General features: G+C 42.4%; 1 protein-coding gene across 1 annotated transcript in view; it reads right to left on the reverse strand.

Moving 5' to 3' along the window:
• Nucleotides 1–13,367, reverse strand: part of LOC147133069 (F-BAR and double SH3 domains protein 2-like) — a 17,779-nt gene extending 4,412 nt beyond the window's left edge. Inside the window, exons 1-12 of the mRNA XM_086012177.1 lie at nt 13,138–13,367; nt 11,084–11,181; nt 9,613–9,658; nt 7,761–7,834; nt 5,370–5,514; nt 4,696–4,829; nt 3,813–3,867; nt 3,612–3,740; nt 3,280–3,402; nt 3,097–3,192; nt 797–913; nt 79–177 (exon numbers count right to left, since the gene is read on the reverse strand). Of these exons, the coding sequence (XP_085868303.1) occupies nt 79–177; nt 797–913; nt 3,097–3,192; nt 3,280–3,402; nt 3,612–3,740; nt 3,813–3,867; nt 4,696–4,829; nt 5,370–5,514; nt 7,761–7,834; nt 9,613–9,658; nt 11,084–11,181; nt 13,138–13,158 (1,137 nt within the window). The 5' untranslated portion in view covers nt 13,159–13,367. The remainder of the gene's footprint in view (nt 1–78; nt 178–796; nt 914–3,096; nt 3,193–3,279; nt 3,403–3,611; nt 3,741–3,812; nt 3,868–4,695; nt 4,830–5,369; nt 5,515–7,760; nt 7,835–9,612; nt 9,659–11,083; nt 11,182–13,137) is intronic.
• Between the last annotated feature and the right edge of the window lie 4,571 nt (nt 13,368–17,938).

A 17,938-nucleotide genomic window follows, 5' to 3' on the forward strand; every position in this document is an offset into this window, starting at 1 on the left:
TGTACCCTTTAACCAGCAGATGGGGCTTTGGTGTCATGTTGACAGGCGCACTGATCCACACACTTTTCACTCAGTTACCTCTGCCCTCCGCAGACTCTGCCTCGCGATTTCCGTCTTGGCCTCCAGCTCTCCTGCATTCTGCTCAGAGCTCTCCTGAGCCCCAAATTCCTCCAAGACCTGAACACACACACACACAAAACATAAATATGACAATAATAGCTAAAACCAGTAATGACTCCATCGTGCATGCTTGCAAGAGTGTGACTCATTTCCTGGTTACTGTTTGATACTGGTGTTCTGGAAAAAAATTCCCAGATGAGGTCAGTGATCACTTGGGTCTGAAGCGTGACAGCAGTACTATAAAGTCCCATGATGATCCTCCCATGTGCAAATTTTAAGCATTTGCCCTTTGTGCGTTATCAGACGGACTTCGACTGTTGTAGTATTTTAAACGTTCTTTAATTGCACTCAGATTTAACTGGACCTGGACAGCACATCACAGGACATTCGCCTGCCATACAGTCAAAATAGCCCAAGTTCATCTCTCAGCTTTGTCCATCCAGTGTGAAGTTTATGTTATCTCCAGGTGTGCTCCACCCGGTTGTGAATGAGTGTGTGGATATGTGTGTGTGTCCTGCAATTGACTAGCGACCAGTCCTGAGTGTAGCCCGCTTCTCTCTCTCTCTCAAAGTCAGCTCCAGCTCACTCGTGACCCCAATGAGGACTAGCCCGATAGAAAATCCATGGATGCTTTAACTGGACCTGGTTTATACTGTGTACCGTATTTGGGTCTCACCCGTTGTGTGTGGATGATGCTTTTATACTCTCGGGCCACCCGACTGGCCCACTTGCGGGCTTCCTTGTCCAGGCTGTGCTCCTCCGCCGTGCCGCTCTCTTTTAGCAAATGCGTCACCTAGGGGAAAAAAAAACCCCCAACAAAAACATATTTATGAGTAGGGGTGTGCATCTCTCCATAAAAGACGATTAGATATGGTTCTTAATACGTGGAGTACGATACGATTCAAGGATGCAACAATTTCAAGACGTGACAGTCCATCAAATGAAAATGGATAAACCTTCTTCACAATCTGGGCAATCTGTTGCAACCCCCGGTCAAAAAACGTACTTAGCAATTTGCCCAGCGTTATATGGGGGCAGAGTCAGCAGTGATTCATTTGCAAAAGACCAAACAGCGCCCACGAAATACTAATTCTGTAATTAATAAAGCTGTAATTTTTTTGAGGCTTTGTTTTTTTAAGGACACCTGGGAATGATGTTAAGTTGTGAAATTCTGGATATTTAGGGGCCTGCGACACTCCGATTGAAGAAGCCTGAGTACTGGGAAACATGAGCACGTCTCTAATCTAAAAAGATGACATTGTTTGCTTTGTGGGGGTGACGAATGTCTCGCGGACGGACACACACACACACACAAAAAAAAAACTAAACAGATGAGATGAGATGGTGACAAAGAAGAAGAAGAGTGCTGCTGTGGAGCAACAGCTCTGCACATTCCTTCCAAGAACATGACGTCAGCGTGATGGAAATAGTGGGCGACTAATTGACGTGCCAAGCAGCTGTTAGCTGGCATTTAAACAGGGAGGGACCACCAGCGTCATCAACATGATCAGGTTTGTAAATGTTTAAGAGCAACTACAACACAAAACCGGCATTAAGATGTTTCCACATGACAGCATTCATGTGTGTGGAAGGTCAGAGCACTCTGATGAGGCCCACTCACAATGGCTCCTTTTCACACATGGGCTGTTCGCAGGGGCCGGCCCACCTCCTGCCCCTCCCTCACGCTTTCGCCTCTTTTTACCGGATCCCTCCGTCTGGCCAAAGCGGCGCAGCCAGGGGAGGGAAGGGGTGGGCGGGGTTTTTGGGTCCACCGGTAATGTTTTCTTTAGGAACAGGCGGCCGCTTGTTGGGACGTCCAACGAAAACAACGCGCCGTTTGCCGCTCGGACAAATTGTGCAGTGTTTGCTGAGGGCAGAGCGCCACCAGGGAGGACGTACACGCGTGTGCGTGACATAAATTGATATACATTACATCAAAGCGTGCAGGCCGCAGGGGGAAGTCGGCAACGTTCAACCTTTGGAGGCAGTATCAGAAGCAGGGGTTATATAATAAATTCTATGTGAATTATAACTTCATTGAAGATAAACAAAAGTAGACCTTACTCCTCTCTCTGATATATTGTATTATCGCTTTGCTGCGAGACAAAGATGGCTGGGGTGGGAGCCAGTTGGTCAAGGCAGATAACTGCCTAGTAGTGTGTGTGTGTGTATACCAAAAGTAGGTATCAGGTTCTATTTGAACCGTCTATCTGCATACAAGTTTCGTTTAAATTGTCTCATCACCATTCCGTGTGGGAAGTTTACCACCGGAAATTCATTTCTCCCGCCTTGTTGCATTTAAAGTACCCGGTAATTGTCTGGAATGGTGACAAACAAAGTTGACCGGTCAACATTCCACCTTTGGAGGTAGGCAGTGAAGACTGATCCAAAATGCTAGGACAGAGGTGTGATGTTCAACACCTGAATATGCCCCTGTTGTGTTGAAAGCAATTGTCCATTTGTATTTACTATTACACTTCACACTGAAAAAGCCGCCACAAGTGTTCCTGACTACTGCTTTAAGCTTGGCTTGTTTTTCTGCCGGGATGATGAAAGGAGCTGGCATGGTCCGAAAGAATGAGTTGTTATTTTTGTCCGTGTCCGTCTGCGCACCAAACCACGTCATTAAAAGCAGGGCGCCTGCGACAAGCGCAAACACGGCATGTTTGCAAAGTGATCAAAGTCCGTGTCGCTGCTTTCACATGAGTTCATTGAGTGTTCGATGGGAGCGCTTGTTAAACATCCCCGCGCCGCCACGCAATCGGGTTCATGATGTCCAAAATAACACAGTAATAAAAAGCAAATGTTGCCTTGTCACTCACTTTACTTTATGTTAACGTACATTGAAACTCGATGCCAATTAATAAAACGTTACACTCAATGTGGACAGTGGATCATATTATACCAAATGGAGTTGGCCTGAACGGGAAGTTTTGTATTAAAAATAAACCGAACCGGTTTGCGGCGGGTCTTTACCGTATCTGTGTCGATGGGCTGGAACGAGAAGTCAGCTGCTTTCTGGAAAACGGCGTTCTTCTGCACAAACATCTGCTGATGGAACTCCTGCAGTATCTGTAGTACATATTTGATCGATTAAAATCAGATGCGATGTCGGACTTAACAACCAATTAACAGCCAGGAGGCGTGGAGGCTTCTTACCCCATTGGAGCTGTCCAAAAGCTTGTTAAAGACATCATGCACGGCCTGGTAGCTCTCCAGCTCCGTCTGGCACAGCGACACCAGATAATCTTTCACCTGCTCGTAAATCCTACCATCCAGCACCTGCGGATGCCCAAAAAAAAACACACACTTTATTTAATGTGTTAGCATTCTAGCTGAGTTTTAGGAGAAAAAAAAAGAAGGTAATTTTACCAACATTATATAACCGTTGTGTATGTTTCTATGCATCATTGACGGACATTCAGTCTAACACCATAATCAATAAACAACCATAAAATTAAAAAAATCCCCCTCGAGATGCAACAGTGCACCTTGAGGCAGTCGCTGAGGTCAGTGTTGTAGTAGCGTTGCTGGTGAGCGTTGGCGGCCGCTAACGTGAGCAGGTAGTCGTTCCGGCTGTGCGTGGCTTTGGAGTTGCACTCGCTCCGCTTGGCTTTGAGCTGGAATGCAGGAATTTGGTCCGAAAATGCCGAGCATGTCCTTTGTATCCTTTGCAAGTATCTTATACGTACCTTGACGGTTGCCCTCTGGAGACTAGTTCTGGACTGGAAGAGGCTTAGCTTGGACCTGGACAGACAAGCCAGAAAGGCAAAACGTCTTAAAACTGAGCAATTCTTACAAGAGCAAGTAAATCTTTAACAGGCTCAGGCCATCAAAAGGTGTACTCGGTGTAATTTATGAGCCATAGTCAGCTGGGGCGGCCAGAGAGTCATTACAGTTCCTTAGTTAGTTTTCCATGTGTGGTCTCATAACGTTGATGGTTTGGTCCCATGGCTGCCTCGCTAGCTAACCGCTAACATTACATTTCAGAGAAGAATCATTTTCAGGGGTTTGCTTTCAATTATATTAGTAGCTATTGTTTCAGGCGCTAATGCCCTTTTGTATCTTTTGATAGTGACATTAGCTAGCTCTGTATTTACCCGAATAACATCCTGGAAGGGGGTTTGTATTGCTCAACTGCAGATGGGCGAGGGCATTTTTGGAATTATATTAAACAAAGGTAGCTTAATATAACAAAGTATGCAAAGTGAAAGCGGAGTTTAAAACAAAATAAAATGGCAGCTATGGAAAAATTATGCAAAACAGGCAGAACTAATAAGGTACGGTAGATAACATATGCGTTACAATTAACCTGTGTAACCAGTTGCCACTCAGCAGAATGATTATTATTATCAACTGTCATTTTGTGACCTTTCTAAATGATGGCAATGAGATTTTTCAAATGTAAATTATGTGAAACACTGGTCCACTGGACTGCTGATCGCCATCAAAGACACATTTTTTTGAGATTTTGATGTAGAAATGTCTTTGACACGAGGCAGGAGATTCCACACATCTGACAGACTATTTACAGTACTTGCTGCTGTTTTGGTTAGCAAGAGAGTTGACTCTTACTTGGCTTCCAGCTCGGCCTTCTCCCGCACGGCCTGTGCCATGGTCTCCGCCTCCTGGTACTTCTTCCTGCTCTTGGTCAGGTCTTTGACCGACTCCTGCAACTCGGCCTGAATGCTCGTCAGCCGCTCGATACACTGGCGAAAACACAAGATGGCAGGATTCGACCTCATTTGGCACAAATTTTAACGATATGATGACATAATAGGTTTTCTGATAATAGTAAGGGTTCAAGGTCAAATCGTGCTAAAGATAGGGGCACCATAACAAAAGGTACATTCAACACACACATCTAATACATAAATTACATGCAATAGAAAAGAGTGAAAATGAAACAACATTTTACTGTAATCCTGTGGTGGCGGGTAACACGCATTCAAAACATTACAGCTAACACATTTTCCGCAGCTGCATTAGCTGGAATCTTTGGGTCAGTGCCCCGCTCAGCCCACAATGTATGCGGACTATAAAAGCGAAACTAACCACCTAATCATTCTCCAAATAGTTTCAACAATACTCCAAATTGTTTTAACAATACTACAGAGGTGCGTTCGTTGGGGAGGAACAAACGGCTGACCTAAATGGTGTGGCGGGACCGTCCAAACGGCCGCGCTTGTGTAACACCAGTGACAGAAACCCGATCTGGGGATTGTGAGTTTCTGACCCCTCGGCGTTACCTTGCGCAGCTGCTGCTCCTTTTGCAGCCGGGCCGTCTTGGCCGGCTCGGCGACCTGCACTTTGTAGTTGTCGCAGGCGCTGATCCTGGATTGGGTGACCTGGACTGTACCCTCCAGATAAGACCTCCATACGCAATACATGTTCCTGTGCCAAACACACACACACACACACACACACACGCAGTGTTGTTTTACACAGCTGAAGCAACAGTGGAGTAGTTCTTGCACACCCGGGGAGGAAGTCTGTGGCCTAAATGAAGCAACGGAGGAAAAGTGCTGAGTTCCATGAAGTGCAAGAGTAGCCACCTGATCTGCATTGAGCACCCACAGAGGAAAGCAATATAGCAGAGGTCTTCAAATCAAAGTTTAAAAGGTTTACTTTAAGGAAAGGTCTTAAAGCATGGAGGGATGAAGAAAAACATTGTTGCAATTATTTGTACACTTTATTGAACACAAGTGCTTTTGAGCAGGCCTCCCTAAAGACTCAACATGGAAAAATTAAGTACATATATTAGGGATGTTCCAATCAGGTTTTATGACACCGATTTCGATCACGCATGAGTGAAATCGGCCGATACCGGTCATATGGAATATCTGTATATTTTTCCATTTATTTATGGTGACTGCTAATATGCAATATTATCTGGAAAAAAACAGCCATATTAATGCCGTAATTTTGACAAAAATCTATATATATTTTCAAAAGCATGAAGAAATACAAAACTGTTGCTGGCACAATACAACAATTACTCAGTCACAAAGATAACTGAAAAACTTTAATTTACCAGCTTTTAGTAAGAAGTAAGTTTTTAACAGATCAAAATAATAAGCAGTCTCAAAAGACTTTATTATGCAAAAAGTCAAATAAATAACAAGCCACCTAATCATTGCATGGTTCAGAATATATTTAATGTAGAAAAAAATAGTCACATGCAGGCTTCCATCCATCCATTATCGATACCGCTTATCCTCACAAGGGTCGCGGGGCGTGCTGGAGCCTATCCCAGCTGTCTTCGGGCAGTAGGCGGGGGACACCCGGAATTGGTTGCCAGCCAATCGCAGTGCACATGCAGGCTTCACTTGAATAAACTATTCAATGAGTTCCTAAATTGAAACGACTCTGGAACTTTATTGTCTTGTGCATAGACAAACTATCTTGTGCATTTGTCAACGAGAAAAAAGTCACTGTTAGTCTTTTAATCTCCCTGTGGCAATAATGCCACTTATACTGCGCTGTGTCCGCCTTGACTTTATTCAATGCAGCGAGCCTCGTAAACTCACCATAGTCTCCCAATCGCTTGTTCTTCAAATGTCGGATTAAGTTGGTTGTGTTGAAACTTTTGGCCATGATCCACGTGCGAGGTACCTTTTCATGGTATATACAGTATTACAAGACGCAAACTCCACACACACAGCATGCTATGTTCACACCAACTGCGGTGGTCGGAATATTCGATCAAAGTCTTTTACTGCCGATCAAAACATCCGATCACTCGCAGCTCATGCTTCGCAGCCTTGTGTTGCGTCCCTCCCCTCTGCTCGCAGCGGCTGCGTTAGGGAGCCTTTCAGGAGGCGCATTTCAATTGGAGTCAATGTAGCTCGTGCGCGATTGCTTGCAGGGCGGCGCGTGTGATGCTTTTGGACGGAGGGACGTCGTCCCGTATTAAACAAATAAACTTTTTTGCCATTTCGTCTCCCCGCAGCCAAGCACGAGCTGCGGGTGATCGGATGTTTTGATCGGCAATAAAAGGCTTTGATCGAATATTCAGATCACATAATTTTTCACGAAAATCGGCCGATCGTGATCGGTGCCCGATCGATCGGAGGATCCCTAAAATACATATTTCTTTGTAAATGCAAAGAAAAAGGTTAGCTAAGTGCAAGCAGTTACAAAAATAATTCATACAGTATATAAACTATCTTAACTAACATTAACAAATAAGTAACTAACACCCTCCTGACCTTTACTGTTTTCATTTCACAAATGACAACATTGCTGCTTTGAATGAGGCATTTGAACGGCTGTCGAGCTATAAATCATGTGATTGGTCATATTTGTCATGTGTACACTTTTAACTACCATAAAGACAAAAAAAAAACACGGATTAAAAACGAGACTTCAAAAAAAAAATTGTGCAGGTTCAAACAAGATTACTGCAAATCACTCAAATGTTGCAAAAGTTGTCACAGTTCAAACATGACTACATTAAACCTTGCAACATTTGCGGTGGTTGAAATACCGCTGCTAGGAGTCCCTAAAAGTCACACTAAAATAATAAGTGCCACTTAAAAAAAATCTAATCACAACTCTTGCATCCTACCGAAATGCTTCTCGCTCTGGACCTGAGGACCATCCGAACAATCCCCCCTTGCGGCCTTTTTTATCCTTACCTGTGATCCGTTTCCTCTGACAAGACGTCGGGCCATTCTCTTTTTAGGTACTGATTGGCCAACTTCTGCAGGGCCTGGAGGACACAAAGTGTGCAATGCGCATTTTTTTGAGCAACCTTGCAGATGGACATAATAAATTGCCACAGACTTGAACTCTTTCACTAATTAGGAAGGGATTGACTTGCTTGGAGGGGAGAGAGGGAGGGAACTTAATTCACGGACACCAAATGGAGCCCTGACGATATATTAAAACGCTGCACCTCCACCAACAGTGAGGTTAACCAGAGCAGAAATAGCTTAACAGAGTAAACAGTCAGAGACGCGCAAGGCAAAGTCGTACGAATGAGGTCCAAGCAGTGTGTCGCTGGCATGAGCATCACTTTCATTCGCATCATTTCTGATTTTTTGAAGCGATTTTAATCCCGCAGAATGTTGGTTACGTGGTCCCGAGGTGGCAGAGATGCCTCTGAACCCGATGGTCCCTGGTTTTCCCGGTGCCAAGGCCGGAGAGCCGCGACAAACCGGCCCATTGTGGGGAGGACGCGCGACTAGGCTAGCGGACACTTGTGAATGGAGCGCTCGGAGGAGGAAGAGCCCAAACAGAGGAGGTCATTTTCATCGCTGGCTGTGATGTGAATAGCAATCGCCGCCATTGGCTCAGGAGGCTTGCAGGTGTTAAGATACCAGTCTCAAATAAGAGCAGCCAGTTGATTGTAGCACAAGTACTTCTTTCATGCTTAAAAAAAAAAAAAAAAAAGACACCCTCACTTTCAGGCAGTGGATGAAAATATCATAACGACTTGGATGTTTCCATTTTGAGATGCTTTCGTAAACAAACAACTTGGGTAATTTCACATCCCTTTGCAGGACTTGGCAAGAAAGCCCTCGCTACGCTTCATTTCTGCACATTGTTCTTCTCTCCAGAGACGTCAGCCGCGTCCCAGTGCGGACGCTGCATCCTTCCGAAGACGCAATGAGTCACGGCGGAGAGACAAGGCGGACAGCTTTTTAAGAGGCTTCCATTTTCAGGGATGTTGTACGATCAAACGCTGCCTCGTCAACCTGAGGCATCAAGCAAAACCGATTCACATTCGTGGAGCAAAACTGGCTTATTCCAAAGTGCCCATTCTCTTAACATTTACACTTTTGTACACACATACACTACACACACCGACAGCTGAAGCTCAAAGCTGAACCTCTTCACAGGAAAATTGGATGATTCCAGATTGCCTTCTGCAGATATAGTATGCATTGTCCAAAATTGGATTTGATTATTGGTCAGCCCTAGTTGGAAGTCGAGCGCAAATCACATGACAATCCATGAACCCATATGAGAGCTGCCGAGCCGGAACGTCAATCCATTCGACGGCAACAAGTTGTTACGATTACGACACAACAGAGTACAAAGTATTTTTGAAAATCCTCACCATCCATAAACATGCTGGTGAATATCGGACAGTTTTTGCCTAAGGGTGCAGACGGCCGGGCAAACAGAGCACAAGGCGGAGGAAGTGCCCCGGACAAATGGGCAAGCAGACATTTCGGGGTTGCTAGGCGGACCGCAGACGTGGCCCCTCTCTTCACAGCGGTGCGGGACATTCCTCACAGGGTTGTAACGCCACAACACCGCCAATAGGATTTAAATTATTTTTTTTTCTTCAGACGACCGACTGACGTTCTTCTGGAAGCTGCGGTTACAAACAACACGGCGGAGGACATTTGATGGAAGTTGTGTCTTCCTTACCACATACAAGAACAAGAAATTACCGCAAACACCACACTGACGCCTGAATATCGTATACAGATAAGACAGGGCAATAAAGATATACAACATGAAAGAGCGTTTCCTTACCTGGGCGTAGTCCCGCTCTACAGATGCCCTTTTTTGGCTAAAAGTCCTGCAAAAGACAAGTGTGAATTATAAAAATCAACAAAAAGGTTTGCTTTGTCCTGTCGTATAATGCCATAAAAAAAATTGGGGGGAAAAAAACATAAAACCTTTCACAAATTCATTATTAAGAAGAAAACATATAGCTTGATTCTAAGTTTTTCACAACTACTGTAAGTGAATACGTAAGCTGCAGTAATATATAGCATAGTTGCTATTTGGTAGCCCAATGTTATTTGTTAGCATTTTGCGTTGAGTGTTAGCATCAAGCTAAACGGACTTAGGACAAAGCTATTTGGGTGTTTTAAATATGTAACATTCTCTTTGTTTTCTGTTTAGTTTGACAGAAAAAAAGAGTGACATTACACACCCTGAAGCCTTTTTTTTTTTAAAGAATTGTTGACTAGTTTCCAAAGTCAGCTAACTTTTGCAGGTTGTTTTTGTTTTACATTACAACATGATCGAAAAATGACATTCATGACACAACATCCCCCACCATCCCCAACTAAAAAAGCATTAAAAAAACTGCCTATTTTTTCTCTGTTAAGTGAAATACTAACGCAAACACCCAAATGTTCTTACTGTAATTCACATCTTTATTGTGGCAAGGGACCAAAAAGAAGTTATTTTGTTGATTATATATATTTTTTCAATTAATCTGTCGAGTGATCGGTTATCTGAATTTTTTCTACCAAATATCAGAATCGGCATCAGCCTAATAAAAAAATCCAAAACGGTCGGTCCCTGATATTTATACTTGATCCCAGGCCTTGCCTCTCCCTGGTACTGTAATATTTCATTCGTCAACTCCAAAGACAAAACATCAAAAGAGAAAAAAAAAAATCACATTCCATCGCATCTAAGATGATTTACAAGCCGAGGAAAACAAAGCTGTGGGGACACCCTGGTGTAATTTATAGCTAGACTTTAAGGGGAGAGGTCAGTGCCCCAGGGGGAAAATGACGGAGCACAGCAAAAACCATCACAAAGCCAGTAAACATGTCCGGACTCGAGCGCCGCGCCTCCAAACAATCTGCTGTGACTTCCTGGGAGCTTCCTCCCCGCTCTTACGGCGACGGGAACATCTGGCGGCTGTCCCGTGTCTTCACGCCCAGCTGTTGGGTTCAGAGCTGCACCGGCAGCCACAAACAGGAAGTGGGGAGCTGTCAGACTGTCAAGTGGACGGCGGCATGAAAAACACGACCGCAACCTTTGACTGATCAAGTTTTGAAATGCATGTTTGGGAACAATACTGTCTGCTGCTCTAACACTTGGACAACGTGTCTCGTGTTTATGTGAGCTTGCCCAAACTCAGACACAGGAGGTCCTCGATTTATGACGCAAAAGTGCACATTTACTTCCCTTTTTGACATTGTTAGCCTTTTTTTTTTTTCCCCCAAACGTCAAATGCACGGTTGGACACACGACCACTCACTTCAGGTCTTCCAGGAGGTCACACTCAGCCTGGTGTTTGACGTGTAGTCTGCTCAGCTGCTCGCCGTGTGTGTGTTTCAGCTCCTGGGTGACCCGGACCTGCAGAAGATGACAAAGTTGTTGTTTTTTTGTTTTGTTTTTATTGTTAGAAAAACACTTTAATAACAAAAGAAAAAAAAATTGCTACAAAATTGCCAAGACAAACAAACTCCACCAACAATAGCAATGAACTTCAGCTTGTTTTGTTGGTACACAATGCATAGAATCCCTTCACAATTCCAACATGTCCCAAAACAGTATTCAAGTTACCTGAAACCTTGTACAACACAAACTCCAGTGCCACCCTCAATTTCACTTTACACGTCCACAATGCCAGAAAGTTCAAGTTATGTCGAGAGTATTTATCTCTAGTTAACTTCGCTTCCACCGCTCTTAAATAACTTAAGAGCAAGCACTTAAATTTGTCTTCTGTCTTGTATTTGGCCCCATAAATTAACACAGGGCCAAAGAAAACAACACCAATGAGGTTAAAAACATTCATAATCTCAGTAGACATCTTTTGGTACCCTACATAAAAAAAAAAAAACATGGGAAATAACACTTGTTGAAAATAGCAAGATAGATGACAACATAAAAACGCAATTGTTGCAAAAGCATCGAAAAAAATCGTCCATTGTGCATTACCTGTCTGTTTTTCGAAGCGGCTTATAAAAGGAGAAGGCGACAAAAAGACGAAGAGGATGAGGACAAAGAGGAATTAAGACAAAGTAGACGAGACTACGATGAAGACTAGTTCATAAAAAATGCATGCTGCGCAATTATTTTCGACTGTGTTTGAGCATATTTGATAACACAAAATACAAGCAGTATAGAAAATGGATGGATGGAAAAAAATATTTTTTTTTTGTGAATGTATTGTATTATTGAAAAAAATGAAGTGTAAAACATTAAACATGAAATTTAAACTTTTAAGTTTAATTTTTACACATCTTGTCAAAATCTTAACTCATTTAAGTGAGCTTTAGCTGTTATTACACTATGAAATTATGTTAATTTGGGAGAGTATTATTTATGTGTGTATTTATTCTTTTATTTCTATCATTTTCTCTTGGAGGTCATCCATGAGGTCGGTGGGTCAGGAAAAAAAAAAGAGCAGTTGAAAACAAAGGTCTGGTGCTCATTTGAGAACGAGACCGAAATTGTTAGGTACGCCCCTGAATATAATTCTGCTTTTACTGGTGCGTTGGTGAGGCGCGTTCTGATTTACGTACACTCCAGCGTTATCTGCATGGGGAACTCCTCAACGTCTTAAAAATGAATAGGTTGTTGTGAGTTTTCAAGTCTATACATTGTGAGTCTATACATTTTTTGTTACCACAGACGTGAAGGGGGAAAACATGAACCAAACTACTGTTAACAGAAAATAGTAGACTTCATAGTATGCTCGCATACCTCCAGATACTCGTAAATCGAGAGCAGGGTTTAATGCGACACGTATGTGATCTAGTTGGGTCCACTCTCAAATTCGGCCTCGACAAAAATACATTCTGCTAGTGACATGTTTTTTTCCCAACACACACATACACACACAAAACGCAATCGCTTCGATCTCGCAGCCGTCCGCTGGTTTTAGTGCGGGAGGCGAGTGCAGAGAAGTGATATTTACTTGATCTTAAGAACCGCTTTAATGAATCACTTGCGCGCCGATGATACACCTCTATGACGTTAATAGTGAAAACCTGAGTAAGATTCGGATAAAAAAGCATGGAAAAGTGACGTTTGGGTGCAATTGAGAATGCCATTTAATTCAAATGGGAACGGGGGCACATTAAGCGGAGCTGTATCCACTAAATGCGTGGTACATAAGCTTTAATAAGTATTCTTCGCTTTTTAAAACATGTATTACAAGTAAAGCCAAACGATTAAATGAATAAAATGTGGAATAAAAAGTGGTGTTTTGCCGTCGTGGTCTGGTAACCATTAAATATTCACCACTCCGTCGACTAACGTTAGCTTGTGAGGCTACACACAAACTGTGGGGGGAAAAAAACTCACCTTTCTCGGTGGGGGTTGCATCCTTCTTTCTGGACATAAACACTACACGAAAAAGTCAGAAAGTCGGGGGGAAAAAAAGTTGGTCCAAGTGCTTCGGCGACAACGGGGTCGAAAAAAAGATTGATAGTCCCAGGCGGCCACGGTAGTCAGGCAGCCATAGTGAGTCCGTTAAGTAGTGAGCCCGAACCCCGCTGATGAAAACAGTACTGTTGCTTGCGGCCCCCGGGAGCAGACCGAACAGATAAAGCGCCAATTGACGTGATGACTTATACTACTTCCGTGTTTTCCTTCCAAATTAAAACACAAGCTTGAATGTACTTCTTCGGCGTTGTGTGTCAAAATTAAATATAAATAATAATAATAATAATAATAATAATAATAATAATAATAATAATAATAATAATAACGCAGAACGTGATTAAATTGTGAAATATATATATACATTCAAATGAATTGATAATATTGAATGAATAAAGGTGAACATTGATCATAAAAACATATTTTATCATCTCTTCATAATTAAAAAAAAAATCGTGTGTATGGAATTTTTTCCAACCCTCCACATACGTATATGGATGTGTGTGGGGGTGGGGGCGTGCTTGTGACACATTTATGGAACTGATGCACTATATCTGAAAAACGGATTTTTCCAAATGTAATTTATTTGAAAAGTCATCGTGTGGTTCCATTTTTTTTTCTTAGAGGCAAATTTGTTTGTTAATGTGGACTTTCTGAGCAATTGGACCATTTGGCCAGTAGATGGCAGCTAAATTTCATGCCAGATTTAAATTGTGGCCCCCTAATTAATCAAAATCGTTGCGTTTGAATAAATATTGAAAATATACAACATGCTTTTCCTGGGGACGATTTTCTCTCTGTAGGATTTTTTTCTTCAAGTCAACCCCAAAATTTTCTTTACAATAATCAGGGTCGGAGCCGTGGGTGGGTCTGGGTGTGCGCAGGCCCACCCAGATTGACAGACTGCCCACCCAGTGAGATTCATGAAAAAATATATACTTAACATTTTTTGAAACTTATTTTTAAATTATTTTTGAATTTGTTTTTTGTTTTGTTGTTTAATTTATTGAATATTAAGAATGGCATATTTGTGGTTGTCTGAGGAAGATCTGAACTTCATATTATTCAGTTTGTCATTTTATTTGAATATACGATGTCAGAACAGGAGGATTGTGCTCAGTGAGAGAAATATTTAGGCCCACCCATTAGCCACGTTCTGGTTCCACCCCTGGTGACGTGCAGCCCTGCAATAATGTTCTACGCAGCCCCACTTGTCCAAACCTGGCTTTCTTATTACAATTGTGTTTGTGGAATATGAGTGTTGAAGCAAAATCCTGCTGCTTTTATCCATCCAAACATATTTTTTCAAGAATATCTTCTATGCAAACCCACTAGTTGGAACAAGGCATTCTGATGAATATTGCGTTTGTGGAATAAGAGTTAATCCACGCCTTTTTAGCCATCTCCGGGAGTGGCCATTTTGTCAATTCTGTTGACTAAAAATGATGTAACAGTTGCTCAGTGCTCAGGTAACAACCAATCACGGCTAACCTGTTTTCTGAAACTGAGCCATGATTGGTTGTTACCTGAGTCCTGATAAATTGTGATGTCATTTTCAGTTGAGAGCAAGTGACCAAATGGCTGCCCCCTAGAATGGATAAAAACAGGTGGCTTTTGCTGCTTGATTCGTATTCCAAAAACACGATATTAAAAAAAAATAAAATCATACAGAGAGAAAAACATCCACAGGAAAAACAATTTGTATATTTTCAAGATTTATTCAAATGCTTTTTATTATTATTATTAATATTATTTTGTAAAGAATGTGTTGTATTGTTCTGGCTAAATATATTTTTCAAGAAAAAAAGACTTAAAAATATATATATTTTGGGGAGAAAGTTGTACAGGACTATTTTGGAGAAAATGATGTAATGTAGTTTGAAGGAGATCCCAGCCCAAGGGGTTGGCAAGATGGCAATACACTATTGTGAATCTGCCCCGTAAAATAATATACCCAGTACGTAGCAGGACAAGTAGTTGGAGCTACTGCCCAGTCCGTTGCAGAAGAGAAGCAAGCGGAACACCTCCCAAGACGGTGCGGCAATCCCCACCAGCGTGAACACGGTCTGAATGATTATGGTGGAAAACAGCACTGGCTTACGGCCACATCTAGAGAAAATTAACCAAAACATTCAGTCACAGTCACCTCGTACCTAGGTCCTTTGAATTATGAATTCCGGGCAGGCAGGCCTACTTGTCAGAGATCACTCCGGAGATGAAGGACCCCTTTCCAGGACCCCCAGGAAGAAAATGGTGGCAGTCAAGGGTTGCTTGTAACAGTTGCCACACACCAAGTCGTACTGGAAGTGCATAATTGACAATGTCACTCCTGCGAAGCCGTTAAAGTCATCCACTGAGTATCGAACCCCCGGCCCTCCACACTTTAAAAACTCTACTAAAGAAGCTGAAAAGAACAAAACAATTCTTTTTTTCTTATATGTTATTGATAATACATATTTTTAAATTACTACCAGGCTCAAGTGAAATAAGATAAGATAAAATAAGATAAGAAGGCCTTTATTGATCCCACAGTGGGGAAATTTTCATCGTTATAGCAGCAAAGATATAGAAATGCGACCACACTGACCTTGGAGAACGCAGTGAAGTTAGGAAAAAAATGTTGTTGATTTTAAATTGTTTAAAATAGCAAGATTTGCAATAACACAGAAAAACTACAAATATGCTGACTGCTTTACGGTATACGTCACTTCCCCCCTCTCCCCATTCGTTACAAAGAACGAATTCAAGCATTCATAAAACTTATCATTACCCCCTGAAAGCAAGATTACGCCAATTTATCTGTGTCTCATTCTTTATAGCACAAAAACCTAGCATTTGAACATGGGTGTGTAGACTTGTTCTATACACTGTAAGCCCTGAGAGGACCATTTCTACAAATTCATTCTTAACATCTTCTATTTTTTTCCTCTCTTTTTTTGGGAGTGAATACTGAGAGATGACCAGAGTAATAATGTACCTCCATAGGGACTGCAGCCTGCTGCCACTCCTGGCTGAGGTTGGCCTCATGGATCCCACATCTGTGCTGGGGCGTGTCGGTGATGAACACAAACGAGAATGCACCCATCCCATTGGGCAAGATCGTGGAGCAGAGCAGGAAAAAAAACATCAGCTGGAAGCGACCCCACGTTCCCAGGAAGGCCACGCTGCTATCATAGTGCTGCATGGTCCGTGTCCCTGTAACTTCTTTGGGGGAAATATCCAAAGGCCTTGTTGAGAACGTGTTACATAATGTAAAAATGCATGGTGGACAGCCCTGGAGCAGTAATGATTCAACAGACAACCAGCCTCCAAAATGTGAAGAGCCAACCCAGCCACAGACTGCCTCCACACATTTAGTAGAGGTGAGGAGACGCGCATATCTCAAACTATGTTTAAAGTCCACAGACCACAGGCTTAGTGTTGCTCTCTGACTGCCCGTGTCACGTATCAGTAGTGAAAAAATATAGCTCGCTAGCTGTTTAAAACCATCGGCCTGGCGCGACCCCACGTTCCCAGGAAACCCACGCTGCTATCATAGTGCTGCATAGTGTCCATGTAACTTCTTCTGGGAAAATATTCAAACGTACAGCTATGACAGTTACAGTACTTTTTTTTAACGCTCCCTGAAGCCGTCACACTTAATTTGACAGGCCTACACTACACTAAACCTCTGAAATGTGAAGATCGCACTCCCCGTTCTCCTCTCACCTGTTCCTTCTTTAGTACACGTGAGGAGTATCATTTACTTGTGATATCACCAAAGAGGTTTAAAGTTCACAGATAACTAGCTTGGTGTTCTTTTGTGATAGATAGATAGATAGATAGATGGATGGATGGATGGATGGATGGATGGATGGATGGATGGATAGATAGATAGATAGATAGATAGATAGATAGATAGATAGATAGATAGATAGATAGATAGATAGATAGATAGATTAGCAGTGGACTGTCAACACTATCCTGACCTTGATGATTTGTGACTTGAAGAATGACTCAATCGTGTTTTTACATGTCTTTTATTCCTCTATGAACATAGAAATAAACATACATTCAAGTTGTCATCCCGTGTAAATTGGATGTACTGTATAATTACTATGTGAAGTTATCATCAGAATACACAACACAGTTATAGAATTCTTTTGGTAAAATCCATAGGGTGATAATTGTAGTCACAGCTGGTCTTTGGCGACAATCATGGATTAGGAAGTTTATGTCCACAGATGCACTGACAGGTCAATCTGCAACAACATAAATCAACATGGAGATTAAGTGTCTCAAGGTAAATCCAAATTATTCACTTTTTAAAAATGAAATGCACATTATGATGTTCCCATATTGCTGGCATCGGGCCAAAACCTTGTACCTCCAAAATAGTCACTTTTCAGGAGACCCCAAAAATATTTATTCAACACCATTTACATTGCATCTGAAAAGAGAACAAGTTATTTTTAACACTTTAGATTGGTCACTGGTCTGTAAAAATACCACCCACGTGTGGACTGACCAATAGTACAGATTTAAACAGAGCTGGGCAGTCCGTTCCTGGGCCGGACCGGTCGGACCCTCCGGCCCGGCCGGATGCCCATTTTTGGGGCGGAGGGGTGGGGTGGTGACAATTTTTTAAAAAATGGCTGGACTAAGCATGGCCGGAAGTGGATTTTAGTCCGGCCCACTAATCGGCCCCCATGCGTGTGACGGGCTCGCGAGGCGGCCAAATTTC

The sequence above is a fragment of the Filicampus tigris genome, chromosome 17, assembly GCF_054856515.1.
Source record: "Filicampus tigris isolate MCC_2025a chromosome 17, RoL_Ftig_1.0, whole genome shotgun sequence".
Classification (NCBI taxonomy): Eukaryota; Metazoa; Chordata; class Actinopteri; order Syngnathiformes; family Syngnathidae; genus Filicampus; species Filicampus tigris.